Below are 17,167 nucleotides of genomic sequence, written 5' to 3'. Positions count from 1 at the left end.
CTCTATGCATGACATTATTTCATCATATCAACATAATATCTTAAAATGTAATTAGTTTTTTAATCTATATATAAAATTCAAATTCATTAGCATACTTTCATTTATTGCTAACTTTGATTATTTTCGATATTGTTTTGACCTTTTCTTAAATGAACATATCTAGAAATTTTCTACAAATTTTGGTATCTCAAATGAAAATTTTTAAATTTTCTTATTTTTTATTGCATTTTATTACTTTCGTATGATTTTTAATCACTATAAAATTGTTTCCTAAGATTGAGAATTTCGTTTTCACTCAAAACATATTTGGCAAATAAGAAGTCCATACTATTTCAAGTTAAACTTTTTCTCCCAGTTGTCATTATGTTGATCAAATAAAACTTCAACCGAATAAATTGTTACTCATCTGAGAAAAATCAAATTTCCCGCATTAATTTTATTTTAGAATCCATTGTAAACCTTGCAGAGGTTAATCAAAGTGCATATATAAATATTATATTTTATATGATAAGCATGCGCGTTTGTCATATGATCTTGATATCACGTAAAATAATTTCATAAATTTTAGGTCATTTTAACTCGCTGCCCTAGTATGTCGAGTTTGATTTCCTATTCTAGATTATGCATCATTTTCACATATTGGATTGATACCAATTATTATAATAGATATATAATAGCAAAAATTCTCAAATTGATTTCCAATAATTTAAACGAATCTGTATTTATATTTTTCGGCTTCGTAATCATCCTCTGAATTATTATACTCACTCGAGCGTAAATATTGTTCCAAAAATCGTGTTTTGAGCGTACAGTGAAAGTAATTCAAGTGCTGAATTCTACAAGTAAAAACGACTCTCTGTTCCTCAAATATTTAAGAAAATATAAGACATTAGTAACAAATATGCACATGAAGAATGTCACTGTGCTATTGACAACAGAAAGAGGTAGCAAATCGCTAGTTAAATAGCAGTAATAGCAATCCGAGTCCATAACTTATCTACTCACTCTGCGCACACGGCTGCCAAGAGAAAGCGGTTTCCTCGTTTGAGCTTCACCTCCGATTTATATATTCTCCCGACAAATCATGAAGTGACATGAAATTTCTCAAAAGACTCATCAGATCTCGGTTTCTAACAGAAATTGAGCCATAATTCTTAAATCTTCTTTAAGCCTTTTTTTTTTTTTTTTTTTTTTTTTTTTTTGGCGAGGTTGGAGGGCATTGATTAACATGTTTTAGAAATCTTATTATCTGTCCTCTTATAAAATGAACTAACTTTTCTGTTAATTCTAAGATATGATAAAGGAAGAGTTATTTGTCTTTGAGCATTACATTAAAGAAAAATTGGAGAAAACGTGGGAAAATAGGGAAAAATGTTCAGAAACATAGAGGAAATTTTCGAGAGAAATAGTGAAAATTTTAGTTTAAAACTGGAAAAAAAAACTGAAAATTTTAGGAAAACATAGGGGAAATTTCATTGAAAAATAGGAGAAATGCTGGGGAAAATAGGGAGAAATGTTCAGAAATATACAGGAAATTTTCGAGAGAAATAGTGAAAATTTTAGTGTAAAACTGGAAAAAATTCTGAAAATTTTAGGGAAAAATAGGGGAAATTTTAAAGAAAAATAGGAGAAATGCTGGGGAAAATAGGGAGAAGTGTTCAGAAACATAGAGGAAATTTTCGAGAGAAATAGTGAAATTTTTAGTGTAAAACTGGAAAAAAATCTGAAAATTTTAGGAAAAATTAGAGAAATTTCAGAGAAAAATAGGAGAAGTGATGGGAAAAATAGGGAGTAATGTTCAGAAATATAGAGGATATTTTCCAGAGAAATAGTGAATTTTTTAGTGTAAAACTGGGAAAAATTCTGAAAATTTTAGGAACAAATAGGGGAAATTTTAGAGAAAAATAGGAAAAATGGAGGGGAAAATAGGGAGAAATGTTCAAAAACATGGAGGACGTATTCGAGAGAAATAGGGAAATTTTTAGTGTAAAACTGTAAACCTGAAGTTTTTAGGAAAAAAATAGGTGAAATTTTAGAAAAAAAGTAGGAGAAATGCTGGGGAAAATAGGGAAAAATGTTCAGAAACAAAAAGGAAATTTTCCACAGAAATAGTGAAAATTTTAGTGTAAAACTGGAAAAAACTTTGAAAATTTTAGTGAAAAATAGGGGAAATTTTAGGGAAAAATAGGAGAAGTCTTCAGAAACATAGAGGAAATTTTTGAGAGAAAGAGTGAAATTTTTAGTGTAAAACTGGAAAAAAAATCTGTAAAATTTAGAAAAAATTAGGGGAAAATTTAGAGAAAAATAGGTGAAAAGGTGGGGAAAATAGGGAGAAATGTTCAGAAACATGGAGGAAATTTCGAATTAAATAGTTAAAATTTTAGTGTAAAACTGTAAAAAATCTGAAAATTTTAGGAAAAAATTCGTGAAATTTTAGAGAAAAATAGGAGAAGTGCTGGGGAAAGTAGGGAGAAATATTGAGAAACATAGAGGAAATTTTCGACAGAAATAGTGAAAATTTTTGTGTAAAACTGGAAAAAATTCTGAAAATTTTAGGAAAACGTAGGGGAAATTTTATAGCAAAATAGGAGAAATGCTGGGGAAAATAGAGAGAAATATTCAGAAACATAGAGGAAATTTTGGAGAGAAATAGTGAAAATTTTAATGTAAAACCGGATAAAAATCTGAAACTTTTAGGAAAAAATAGGGGAAATTTTAAAGAAAAATAGGTGAAATGGTGGGGAAAATAGGGAGAAATGTTCAGAAACATAGAGGATATTTTCCAGAGAAATAGTGAATTTTTTAGTGTAAAACTGGGAAAAATTCTGAAAATTTTAGGAAAAAATTATGGAAAGAAGATTTTAGTGTAAAACTGGAAAAAATTCTGAAAATTTTAGGAACAAATAGGGGAAATTTTAGAGAAAAATAAGAAAAATGGAGGGGAAAATAGGGAGAAATGTTCAAAAACATGGAGGAAGTTTTCGGAAGAAATAGGGAAATTTTTAGTGTAAAAACTGTAAACCTGAAGTTTTTAGGAAAAAAATAGGTGAAATTTTAGAGAAAAGTAGGAGAAATGCTGGGGAAAATAGGGAAAAATGTTCAGAAACATAGAGGAAATTTTCGAGAGAAATAGTGAAAATTTTAGTGTAAAACTGGAAAAAATTCTGAAAATTTTAGGAAAAAATAGGGGAAATTTTAGAGAAAAATAGTTGAAATGCTGGGAAGAATAGGGAGAAATGTTCAAAAACATAGAGGATATTTTCCAGAGAAATCTTGATAATTTTAGTGTAAAACTGGAAAAAAATGAAAATTTTACGAAAAAATAGGAGAAATTTTAGAGAAAAATAGGAGAAAACCTGGGGAAAAAAGTGAAAAATGTTCAGAAATATAAAGGAAATTTTCGAGAGAAATACGGAAAATTTTAGTGTAAAACTCGAAAAAAATCTGAAAATTTTAGGAAAAAATAGGTTAAATTTTAATTCAGTTTTATTTAAAATAGGACTAAATTTTTATTTTAATAAAAGATATACCATATAGAAACTTTAAGATAAAAATACGTTTATCATGAATGTCATAAATATATGCTTTCTTCAGTAGTTGAGAAAATTCATAGAAAAACTACCAGAACCCACACAACGTTTCCCGTAACATAATAAAAGTCAGTGACATCAAAACAACAATAGCATAAAATAAAGCAATTAAAGCGAAGCAAAAAAAGAACTAATAATGATTTTACATATTTACTTTTTTCCCTCATTAAGGCTTCACTTAATGAATGAAAGCAAAAAATTTCAAAAAAATTATTGAAATAAGATAGGTTCTAAAGAATACACAAAGAGAAAACGGGTAAAATTAAAAACTTTATTGCAAATTATGCTATAAAAATGTTAATTATGTAAAAGCAGTTTTCATGTTTCTTGATTTCCCAATTCAGCTCATTTAAAATTAGCAAAAAAGTAAAATTTCTCCCATGGATCTGCGTTTTGCCTCAATCACAAAAAAAAAAAAAAAAAAAAAAAAAAAAAAACTTATGAACTTATCAGGAAAACAATTCATTAAAAGCAAGAAGAAAAAAGGGAATTTTGATAGTTCTTATTTAAAATTAGAAAGAAATGTTCAAATAGCCAATTCCAAAAATTAAGAAAATAATTATTATTTGGAAATTAAAATGCTGGATGTAGGAATTTTAATTTCAAATCTTTGATTTTTCAAAAAAACGGGCTAATTTTTAAAAATTTTAAAAACTTAGTAAATTATTTCAAAAATGTAAAAAAAAAATTAATTAGAACAATATTGTTTGTTTTCTTCGTCGGTGAAATATATTTTTTCCTACAATAATTAGAAAACGAAAAATCTTATCACATTTACATGCTGGTGAAAATACAGACTAACAATCAGTCAACCTCTTGTTGAATTTGGCTCAAAATATGACAAATATTAACATTAAAGATGTTAAATTTATGTACCGAATTTTATTTCTATCTATCTCCCTCCGTTTTGTAAGTATCCTGTTAACTTATATTCTAAAAGCCGGACAGATAGATTTCCTCTGAAAGCGGTTCGCTCAAAATTTGATAGAAATTTACAAATTTGGTGTAAAGACCGAAATTTCATCTATTTAGCTCAAAGTGATTTTGAGTTATCTTTGTTAAAGACAAACATTTTCTAAAAATGTATTTATCAGGGAGATCTAAAATTCGTCGAAATCTCGTTCGAATTTTTTGACGATTACAATATTTAAAACTTTGTAAACGAGAAAGTAAGAAGGCATGCGTTTTACATTCAAATTTTAATTCAGTAGATGTATACAAGAGAATATATTTTTGCATTTGATATTTTTTGGTATCTTTTTCAAATAACTATTTTTTTAAGCAATTTTAAATGCCTTGTTAAATATAAGGTAAGTGTTTTTCAAAAAGAAGTAATGAAATATTATCAATTTTCCAGTTATATATTTTTTCTGTATTCTTTCTGTATTTTTTCTTTGTTTGTTTCACATACTCATGATAGTTATATTAGCAGTAAAATTTGTTTTCAATCAGAAGCCAAAAAATACAGAAATCGAGTCACTATATTTTGGATCTCTTTCTTATAAATAACTCCAATTATAATAGTAAATTAAATGGTTGAATAGATTCTGTGATTTGAGGAGGACCATATTATCGTAAATTAATCAACAACATTGTTAAGATATATTTATGATATTGGCCAGCCTTTAGAATATCGAGCACTTGGAGTTAGCGTTATGCTAATGGAGGAACTGAACAACCGCTCTCTTCACCTTTCACTTCATTCGAGGAATTCAATTTTCCTTTTATGAAAGCTTATCCCACAGAGAAGTAAAGATCTTTACAAATGAAAATAATTTCCTTTATGAATTCAAATAACATTTTTATAAAGATATTGTAAAAAATGAATTATATGAAAAGGATAATCAGAAATTATATAGAAATGTACGATATTTCTTATTGAACCTGACATGTCTTTGATATAATCTAGATTCACATTAGTCGGTTGCATTAGTCGAGTGGATGAGACATCAAAACAAAAGGTGTCGGATTCGAATCTCAAAATAAACAAACAATAAAATAAAAAAAATGCTTTAAAATTTTTTGTCTTAATAATTCCATAAATAATTGAATTTAATCTTGAGAATGCTTATAGTATTGTGAACTATCATTTTATACAATGATGGAAAACGGTGTTGAATATTGACAATTTTGCTATAAAGTACTTAAATTCAAGGATGATCAATGTATCAAAAGTCTCAGGTTTTGTACTTTTTCAATATTTTAATATTATTTTTCTAAATTTTAAAATATTGCGTGCTATTTGGATGTGAAGTGGTGGAACTGCTTGGAAGATCTCTACTTAGAAAGTAAAGACCATTACAGAAAGCAACTAAAGAAGCCTCAATTTGAAAAGAAATATTTACCTAAAAGTCAACAGAAATTTTGTTAGGAAGTTTAACCAGATTGGGTTGTACCAGTTGAATTTCTGTTTCAGAAGCAGTAATGAAGAAAAGCCGCCGTTCAGTTTATATCAATGATTGAATCGCTTCTCTCTGTCATTGACTGGTCACTAGGGATGACGAATATTTTACGAGCGTTTATTAAGTAACCAATATCAAAAAGTCACAAATACCAGTGATCAATACTACTCAAAGAGGGGTGTGATTCAAATCCTTGATACGATCTTACTGGTGATATTTCGATTACAGGTCTTGGATCACGATATTAAGTAACAATCGATACGATCTGTGAATGGGTTTAAAAGCGAACGAACCGGTTATTCTTGGAATTATCGTATCATTGAATTGCATATCACTGAATTTATCGGAGCGGTGATTCACTGGAAAGTGTGAAGTCACCGCTCCATTTCATGGGAGGGACCTTGTCTCTCCGATATTTGCATTTGATGATGCACTATTCCATAAAAATCATTTTTAATTGCTTGTGACATGACTGCATATATTCTGTTAACTGCTGGCACCATCTACTGGTAGAATATAGAACTAAATTAAACATTTTAAAAAAATGACATATTTTTAATTCAAATTTTTCAGAAAATGGTTTACTCCAATAAAGAAATTAAATAAATAATTTTGAAAAAAAAATCAAATTTAAGAAGTAAGCTGAAATAGATAAATTATTTCAATCACATGCTACTTAAATTAGTATATTAAGTATTAATTACAATTAATAAATTTTATATTTAATACTAAATAATAATTTTAATTAATAATATGATTGAAATAACAGGTATTTGGAACAAATATTAAAAAATAACAATAGCAAAATTATTTGTTATTTAAAAAATCGTGGATTATGCATCTCTACTGGTCACTTCCATTTCTAATTTTTTATATTATATACTGAACCAGTTCTCAAATATTCGTCATTCCTAAAGTTATAATTATTTTATGGTATTGTTATATTCGTAATATTTATCTCTCATTATTAATACAAAAATCGGCTTCATCAACATCAATTGCAGTACTAATTTTTGTTTTCTCAATATTCTAACTGTGAAATTCACTGTTTATTATTCGCTGTCCGCGAAATTTTAATATATTGCATGTGCTTTGTTTTATTTTGGTTTTTATTTACACATTGATTAAAAGATGGCTAATATTATTCTCCCGGAAGCAGAGAAAATTTACATTATTCATGGTATCCAGGTAAGTGACAAAAAAAAAATGTTCATTTCTATTCAGGCTTTTCAAATTCAATTGATGTTTGTACATATTCTTATTAAAATTGGATTGCTTCAATTTAAATTCTATCTAAAAATTACATTGAGAAAAAAATCGAGTATGTGAGATAATTTTGAATTCTGTTTTGTTGAATTTACAACCAAAGCATTTCTTACATGCATTTTCCTCCTTAAACTCCTTTTCATTATACTAAAGTTTTCATTAGCTTAAAATCTAACTTTGATTGACTATTACTACAAATTTTATTGCTGTTATGTGCAATCAAATCTAGAAAAGGCGTCCATACTTTTGACAAAATACTACTAGATATTCTTATGCAATTGGAATAAACTATTGTAGAAAAATATTGTTAGATTTCTTCATCCTTTTTCCCCCAGTCTACATTTCATTTTCCTCTTTTGTATTTTTCTAAGTTGTATTTTAAGCAAGAAAGCTCTTTCTTGAAAATTTTTATTTTCAAGCACTGTATACATGTATCTTAATAAATTGAGAACCATTAATAATTCTATAAAAAGATAAATTCACTGATCATATTAAACACAAAGGAAAATTAAATAAGGAGGTAATTAGAAAATGGAATTTTTTGTTTTGTTATTTTTATATCTCTTAATGCTATTTAACTTTCTTTCACATCTGACTATGTTTATGTAGCATAGTCTTCTTCTCTATACAAAAGACCACCCTGCCACCACTGAACTTAGCAGTGTCAACAGGATTTGCTGTGGCCGACTGCTAGTCTATACAGCAATTCAAACATTGTTGTCAAAAAAAAAGAAATTTTTAACATTTCAAATAAATTATTGGATATTTATAAAAATTTGACTTATTAGAATAATGGAAGGAATTGTAGTTGGTTGAAACAATAAAAATTTAGCTGTCAGCAATGTATAATAATATTCTTAAAAGTTTATATATATATATATATATATATATATAAAAGTTTATATATTTACAGAAAAAAAAATCTTTGAAATTATTATTGGTTTTTTGCTGCTAGTTTTATTACATTTATTGTGTCATATCAAAAAGTTATATTGAATATAGACTAATGTGTTTTACAAGGTTCATTCCAATTTATGTATTTTTTTCTTTTTATAGGAAAATATCAGGTCTGATGGCAGATCAAATCTTGATTATAGAACTATTGAGCTGGAAACTGATGTAATTGCTAATTGCAATGGATCATGCCTTTTAAAAATTGTAAGTATAATAAAAATACTTTTGATATTTTTTAAATTATTATTCAGCCTTTGAAGCTTTTTTTTAATTTATTATTTGTTAATTTATGTGAAACCTCAATTATATGTATGAATTAATTTTAATGAAAAAACTATATATATTAAATTCCTACATAATTTAAAGTATTTTGTCATTTTTTCATTTCTCATGTATTAATAAAATACAAGATAACAAAGATATAAGCTCTAATAAATTAGGCTTCATTTTAGAAGTTTTTAATGAAACATTCTTGTTTTCCTCAGAGATTTCTGGTTAATGGATTATTAAGATTTTATTAATAGCTGCTAAAAGACATCTGTAAATTTTAATTACAAATGATTTCATGACACATGTTCTGCTAGTTCATGAATTTGCTAGTCTCTTTTCTAATAAATCTTAATTAAATGCTAAACTTTTTTTTAATTACATATGATATATGGTCTGATGTAATTAAAATCGAAACTGATGGAATTTCATTTTTTATCCAAAAAATTGCAATATTTTTATTGGGATGTTCATTCCTAAGTAGGCTGAGGGCCGCATTGACCTGGTGGTAAGGTCTCGGCTTTGGAACCAGAGGGTTTCAGGTTCAAGACCTGATTCCACCGAAGAACCATTGTGTAAGCGGGTCTGATGCGCATTAAACCACATGGGCCAAACGTCCTCCTGCTGGTGTGGTGTGGATAGGGGAGTGCCAGGTCAAGGTATCATCCGTGTCATCTGACCGAGGTTCAAAATTATGAGGTCCCAAAATAGCCCTAGTGTTGCATTAAAACGGGATGTTATTATAACTAAACTCCTAAGTAGGCTGGTATTTTTTTTTTAAAGAGAAGTTCATTAAATTACAGTACACTACTGAGTATCCGGCTACTGTATTATCTGACCTAGTTTTCTCTTAACGTAATTAAATGAGAAAATCAAGTTGTTGCATTAGCAACATTGTGAGGCATTGGAAGCAGACATCTGCTATGAGTTGAAATGCAGAAGCAGTCATCTATTATGGTCTTTTTAAAAAAATAAAAACTGCAAGTTTAGACTCTTATCTTAGGGTTACCTTTTATATTTGTGGAATCACTTATAGTAAAAAATAAAATCAGCTTGAGTCAGTTTTCTTAAGAAGTAAGCCTACGATTTACATTAATGTTTTGTTTATGTTTCCTGTTATGTTAATTTATGGAATTTATGTTAAAATGTGAACAGTTTATATCCTTTAACTTACTTTCAACTAATAAATTATTGAAACATGCAGTGCAGTAGATAAACATATACAAACTACCTGTACAGAGCCTTCTATTGTAATTCGACATGTTACCAGCAACTGCTTCTATGATTCACCATGCTGTGGCTGCATTCACATTCCATATGGCTTGAGATAAATGGAGGGCTTAGTACTCATTAAGAAATGCAAAAAAATACATTTTATAACCATGAGTTTTGGTATTAAAACTTTGTCTTCTGGTATAGATGAGGAAAGAAATGAATTCATAGAACTCCAGCCTATTCTGCTTTTTTGTTATCCTGCTGCCCTTTCACCACATTAGGTGGGATCATAGAGCTGATATATAAATGGAGGGAGCTAGTCGCATGTTTCTTATTGAAATAAGTGTACCCAACATGAGTCATGTGACTTAGGGAGAATCTGAGAGTAAGAATACCTATTTTGGCAACATGTTGCAAATTTTGACATACTCAAAATCTGTCACACAATCTTTTGATTCCTGGCATTGGGTCCGATAAATTTTCATTTCCAAAAAATTCCTTTCTTTTCTTTTTTTTTTTTTTTTTCCTTTCTTTTCTTGTTTTGAGATTATCATTCAAACAAAACTAAGCAAACTAGTTTCGAAAATAATTTTTCTTTTTTCGTAACATCAATAGCTGAGTGTGTTAATTTAAATCATTTTTAGTTTTTTACTTTTTTTTTTGCATTAATTAAAAGTGATTATTATTCTTCTTTAAGTAAACATTTTATTTCTTTTATTTACCTAAAAACATCTTTTAATTTTTACATGTTTTAAATACTTCTATCATTATCTCAAACAGATAAAAATATGTTTTATAAAAACAGATTATATAAAGTGACCTAAGTCTTTTTTTTTCTCTGAATATTTAAAAAAAATACAATTGCATTTATCATTACTTTTCTTTCAAAAAATTAAATTTAATCCAAGAATTAGGAGAATAAATATTTATTTTTACATAAAAAAGTGAAAAAGATATTAATTAAAACTATAAAATTATTTTGAAATAATTTAGAAAGAAAACCCAGGATCGAACCCGGGTCTCACGAATGCTACGCCAGAGCCCTAACCAATATACTATTTGAGCACTCACTCATGGTAACACATCATTAGCATATAAGCTACATTGAAAGTTTCAAGGTTGGTTATTGAGCATTAATATTTTCATGAATGAACTTTCTAAATGTACGCTACCATTATACAAAATCTCATCCCAAACTCAATTTTAAACCTCGTGCCTTCCCCTTGTTAATATCAGTTTTAAATATTTCGCTTCTGGTTTATAATTTTGTTGGTAACTTTGCTTCTAACTACTGCATAAATAAAAGTAAATCATTTTTGGAATTTTAAATGTGTTGACTTTAATACAAAAAGTTAAAGAAATTCGAAACTTTTACGAAAATGGTGATTTTAGGGTATGTACATACAGCAAGTTATTAATAAATGTTGACATTAAGACAAAATTTTTATCTGTAAAGATAGCATTTCTTTCCTTAGTAGTTCCTTATCTTTAGAATATCCACTAGTTCCTTTTTAGATTTTAATTAAAATTTATAAAAGCATGCAATTATTACTACTACATTTATGAAATTTTACTATATATCATTTCCAATAAAACATATGTTTTAGTTTCACTATTTCATTCACTATGATGATTTAATATTGTTCACGATATAATACGATTCGAATATTTATGGTAAAAAGAAACAAAATATTGGAAATAATAAGAAAATTTATTTACATTAAAATAAAAACACAATTATTATGGTCAATAATGTATATACACTTGTATTAGCGAGAAAAAAATCATGCCGAACTTGCAGCCAAGCGCATGTATTCAAGAATAAAATAAAATGAATAGCAAGACATATTGCAGTTATATCAGTTTCAATGAAGCTTAATAATAAGTTAACTAAATTAAATACAATAACTAAACCAAATTATGAAATATTATTCAGTTATACATCAAAACATTATTATTCAGTTATACATTAAACTGACTTAAAATGGATATAAATAGAATATGTTTATTGTACATAGCTGTGAAATGATACAGGACAATTCTTTGAAGATTTTTCTTTGCATCCAATTGCACAGCAAGAATTAATCATGCCATAAATAAGCTTTAAAATTTCACAGTTAAAAGTGAGAAATAATCTGCCTTTGAAATATAATGGAGAATGTAAAATGTGGTTACAGCGAATACAAATTCTCTCCTGAAGTCACAATTTTATTTTGTCCTACACCAAAATAGGGTTGCAGTCCCTCTATCACTCTTTCAACTCTATAGGTTGGATACTCAAGAGTGCACTGTAATTAACATTTAAAAATCTGTAAAATCAAATAATTAAAAAAAACAAACAAGATACAACTTGCTATTTTTTCCAATCCTTTTTTAAATTATAGTTGCTATATTGTTTGTTTAAATAATGGAATAAAATAATCATTGTAAAAAGATTTGTTTTTTAATCTTAGACTGATAGGAATTTAAATGTCTGAAAAGTTTACTAAATACACTCAATCTTTTTTTTTCTCTCAATATATTGTATTTATAATAAATAAATTACATTTCATTGAAATTGCATCAATTTATTAAAAGATTTTTGGTTACTAAAAATAGTCGACGATCTAAAGTCATATGATATATAATCGTTTTTTAGAGATAAAACAGAAATAAAAAAATTTAGAAAAGAAATGGTAATTTTTTCAAAAATTTCAGTTTAGTAGGTATTGCATGAATCAATTCTATGATTAAACATAAAATACTCACTTTAAATTACTTACTAATAATTATAAATATAAATGAAGCATAATTTGTTAATAACAGCAGTGTAAGTAAAGTGTAATTATATAAATATTAATAATTGGTTAATTTGTAAAACCATTATATATATTTTCAAAACATTATGAAATTAAATATAACATATATATTTTTACAGGCAGATACTAAACTTTTAGCTGGTGTAAAAGCAGAATTAACTACTCCACCGGCATCATCTCCAGACAAAGGATGGATTGAAGTGTCAATTGAAAGGTATTGAAATATTCATTTCATGTCTTTAATAAATGTTTTTTTTATATAAGATTATATCAGTTTAGAAATATTGCTATAAAAATTATTTAAATATTATATTTATGTATATAAAAACATATATTATATCAGTAAAATATTAAAATTTTATTAAGTGACTTCAAATGTATTTTATATGTATGTGTTTACCTGTATTCAAAAATATATAAATATCTTATTTTTAAAAATGTCATGAATTATTAAACAGCATATTTTTCAAACCCCTCTAAATTTCTGATTTTATTTAATCTTAGATATGATCTGTTTGGGATCTATAGTCTTTAACATAATATTTGAATGACTGTTCTGTTCTTCTTTTGAAGTTTGAAAAGAAATAATAATAATAATATTTTATTAAATTACGTTGTAAGAGTTTTTTCTTTGAATGTAATTTTTCTGAATTGAATGCTTGTATTTCATTTCACTTTTATTTATTTCAGCACTCCTCATGCACATTTAGATTTTGAAGGAAGAGGCGGAGATGATTTCTCATCAGAAATTAGTCATATTTTAACAAAAGTGTGCAACAACGACAAACTTGTGGACCTTAAATCATTATGTGTCATACCAGGACAGCAAGTTTGGGTTTTGTATGTTGACATTATGGTAAGCATTATGATTAACTAATATTTCTTCTATTAATCAGGATTCATACTCTCTCTTAATTAAGCTTAACGAAATCAGAAATTTAATATTCTTTGATGCAGACCTAATGCTGCATCTATACTGGAAGATGTTCTAATATAGTAGGCGACCAACCTTACAAAATATAAGCATGTCTTTTCCTATTGGATATCACCAACTTATTTAACCCTTTATAGCGCATAATTCTGGGGCATTGACATTTTTAGGGTTATATCATGATAAAGTGATGAATTAAATACTAAAACAGCAAAAGTTTTTTCTAAGTTTAATTTTTATATTACTATTTAATTATTAACAAAAATATCAAAAATTCATTGGTAAATATACTTACCACTGAATTTTGTAATTTAAAACAACTTTATAGGGGTTTTTATTTTAGTTAGAAATCATGGAATACCTTGGAATTTAAATTTGGTAATGTCTTGCATTAAAATTCGAAACTCATTTTGCATTTGTTAGGCTGGCTGTTTACATTGCATAAAAACAAAACTGTTGCAAATCTTCTGCAATTTTATTAATAACATCTTTGCCAGGTTTTGCAATAAGAAATAAATTAAAATGTTGTAAACTATAGTTCTCAGTTAATCAATACATCAAAAATGGAGTCAAAATATGCATAAAATCATTAACAGGAAGATTCCGAATTACTAGAAATTCTAACTGCACCAATAGTTTTTTTTCCTTTTTAAAAATCAATGTTGAATTTAAATTAAATAAATTCAATAACAAATAATGATAATTAGATACAAGAATATCATAGACATAAGGAACACAACACAGTGAGTGGTGTTTCAGTTCTGAAAACTTATTTTTGGAGTTAAAATTTAATGACAAATGCTAGAACTTAATGTTGCTACAAAAACCTTTACATCGTGAATGGGCAACGGTAAGCATATTTACCATTTTTGAATTTAAAAGATATTTAACTATAGACATAATGCTTTTCTGAGCTATTAAGGTAGCTCAATTGAATCTTAAACGTCTCATAAAAATTCTTTTGCAGGTGGTAAGAACATATACCAGAGAACTATGAAGGGTTAAAGTAAAAATGAGTAAATCACCATATGCAAGTGGCAGCTGTAGTATGCTGCACATAAATCAAAACTTTAGAGGCTGTGTTTTTTCAGTATTTCTTATTGTTAAAAGTATAAAAACCAAACTTATCCACTTGCATATTTTTTCCTATAAGCATTCAATATTTATAAGGAATTATGAAAATTTTCCATTTATTGTCCTTTGATGGATATGCATTCTGTTTACTTTGCACAGAGTAAACTTTTGACATAAAATAGGTTATTATGAGACATAAAGTAGGTTAAAATCAAAAATTTAGATGCTTTTTAAGCTCTAATTTTAATTGTTTATTATGAGGTAATCGGTGTTTGGAGCTTTGGTTTTAATAAATGAGTGACAATATTTTGGAATGACTAACTACTGAAATTAAATGATAAAATAGTAGCTTCATATCTTGAACTGATCTTTTTAGAATAAAGCATAAATAAATGCCAAAATTTTGAAATTATTTATAGTAAGATGCAATTCTTGAAGTGCTTTATGCTTTCTACAAAATTATTAGTTTGTAAAAATTTGAACACTGAATTTCTGAATGATCAAATTCATATCTTGTTCTCAATATCAGATTTATCATTGATAATTCGGCATTGAAATTTCATAACAGTATTGAATTTTTCTCAGTACTTCAAACTTTGAAATATAACAATTGAATTTTAGTACAAAAGTAATATAATATATCAAATGAAATATTAAACAAATGCCTACTTTTGTTTCAAAATATAATATAAAGGAAACTTGTAGAGAATTGTATCATTAAGTTCTGAATTAAGCTATTAAGTTGAGTTCTGAGTTAATGTTTGCTATTCATTAGTAAATAACTAATATATAGCAAATATGTAGCTTTCAGATATCAAAAAATTAATCTCACAAATTTATGTATTTGTGTAATATGTGCTTTATATATATATATATATATATATATATACAGTAGACTCCCGATTATCCGCACCTGCCACACAAAGTTTTTTTTTTTTTTGACTGATTTTTTCAAAAATGTGCAGTTTTACAGTTATGCTTTTTTAATTACATAATACATTACAGTATTAAAACAGTACATATGTATTAATTTTTCTGTGTATCCTTGACGCCTCTCGTAAGTTACAAAGCACTTTTCTGTTTTCATTAACAAAATGCATTTTAGGTTAGTTTTGAGTGATATACTGAAATATGAAGCGTTAGTTAAAAATTTCCTGTTGTTTATTTTACGTTTTATTGTACACTAGCCGCCTTTGGCGACCAGCCGGTTCGCCAATCTTAATGTTCGTTAAAATTTTAATAATTCAATATTTTATACAATTTCTACTTTAATAGCTTCTTCATCAAAATATTTTAAAACTTCAAATTTTGATTATCATATAATTCATTCATAATATTATAAAGGCCTTCAGTCATAACGTAATATGTATCTGTCTCATTTTCTGTTAGCACCCGTAGAATTTATGCTTTAAATTAAGGTGGAAAGAATTAATCTTCAATTAATATAACAATATTTTTTACTGAAACAAAGCATTTTTTTATAATCTGATTACTGAAAATAGAGTCACTCAGCGTTTAAACTTTATGGGCACTAAAGAATATCTTTTTTTAATTTATGTAATATCTCAAGAGTTGGTCAACAAAATTTTCTTAGATTCATTATGAGCAGATCGATTCATTAATAATGTTTAAATTTAAATGCATCAAACACTAAGAAAATAAAACGAATCGTTTAAAATAAACGGTTGAAAACAGGTTTTAAAAAAACTACTTAAAAAACGATGTACTTAAAACTATAAGCATATACAAAAAAAATATAACTAACATAAATACAATTTACTTACAAAAGCATGCAACTAACCCAAAAATAATTTAAATCATCCATTGATAACGGTTGTCATGGCAACAATCAGAACAGAATGCGCATGCGTGAATTTTCTTCCCCAGTTACGTAACGCAAATACGCCAGTTGGGGTAACGCTATGCGGATTAGACATTTTTAATTTCCTTTATTCTGTTTTATTTTAATTCAAATGTACTTCAGAATGAATCTGAAAGATCGATTCATTAACAATGTTTAATTTTAAATGCATCAAACATTAAGAAAATAAACAGAATCGTTTGAAATAATCCGCCGAAAAATGTTAACCCTAGCCTCATTACTGTTGAGAGAGAAAAAAATTGAAGACTTTCTCATTTGGCGGTGGAGAAAATGGAAGATCTTTTTGGCGGAAAAGTTGGCGGTGGGGAAAATGAAAGATTTTTTTGGCGGGAAAGTTAGTTTTTAATTAATAATTAAAATTATAATTAAAAATTCGAAAAAAGAAACCCCAGGTGCACATTCCCAACCTCCAAGGTATACATGTACCAAATTTGGTAGCTGTAGGTCAAACGGTCTGGCCTGTAGAGCGCCAACACACACACACACACACATTGAGCTTTATTATAAGTATAGATATAGATTATGTCTTATGATAAAACGATTTTTCAAAGTTGGAATAACTGTTTTATCTTTTGCTATACCCGTTTTTAGCTTTTTTCGGATTATCCGCGATTTTTGTTATCCGCGGCGGCCGCGCCACCCAATTCCGCGGATAATCGGGAGTGTACTGTATATATATATATATATATATGATTTTGCTAATCAAGATATTTTGAAATAAATTCATTCAACTTGCAAATCTAGGATGGAAAATAAAAATAGTCAAAATAGTTTAGCACTTTTTTCAT

General features: G+C 27.2%; 1 protein-coding gene across 1 annotated transcript in view; it reads left to right on the top strand.

Moving 5' to 3' along the window:
- The first annotated feature begins 7,048 nt into the window (after positions 1-7,048).
- The window catches only part of LOC129981281 (exosome complex component RRP42-like), a 13,806-nt gene continuing 3,687 nt past the window's right edge, over positions 7,049-17,167 (top strand). The window contains exons 1-4 of the mRNA XM_056092054.1: positions 7,049-7,180; positions 8,315-8,416; positions 12,612-12,706; positions 13,183-13,348. Coding sequence (XP_055948029.1) covers positions 7,124-7,180; positions 8,315-8,416; positions 12,612-12,706; positions 13,183-13,348 — 420 coding nt within the window. The 5' untranslated portion in view covers positions 7,049-7,123. The remainder of the gene's footprint in view (positions 7,181-8,314; positions 8,417-12,611; positions 12,707-13,182; positions 13,349-17,167) is intronic.

The sequence above is a fragment of the Argiope bruennichi genome, chromosome 8 (assembly GCF_947563725.1).
Source record: "Argiope bruennichi chromosome 8, qqArgBrue1.1, whole genome shotgun sequence".
NCBI classification, from domain to species: domain Eukaryota; kingdom Metazoa; phylum Arthropoda; class Arachnida; order Araneae; family Araneidae; genus Argiope; species Argiope bruennichi.
The sequence above is the reverse complement of the archived record's forward strand: the minus strand, read 5'-3'. Positions and strand labels throughout refer to the sequence as shown.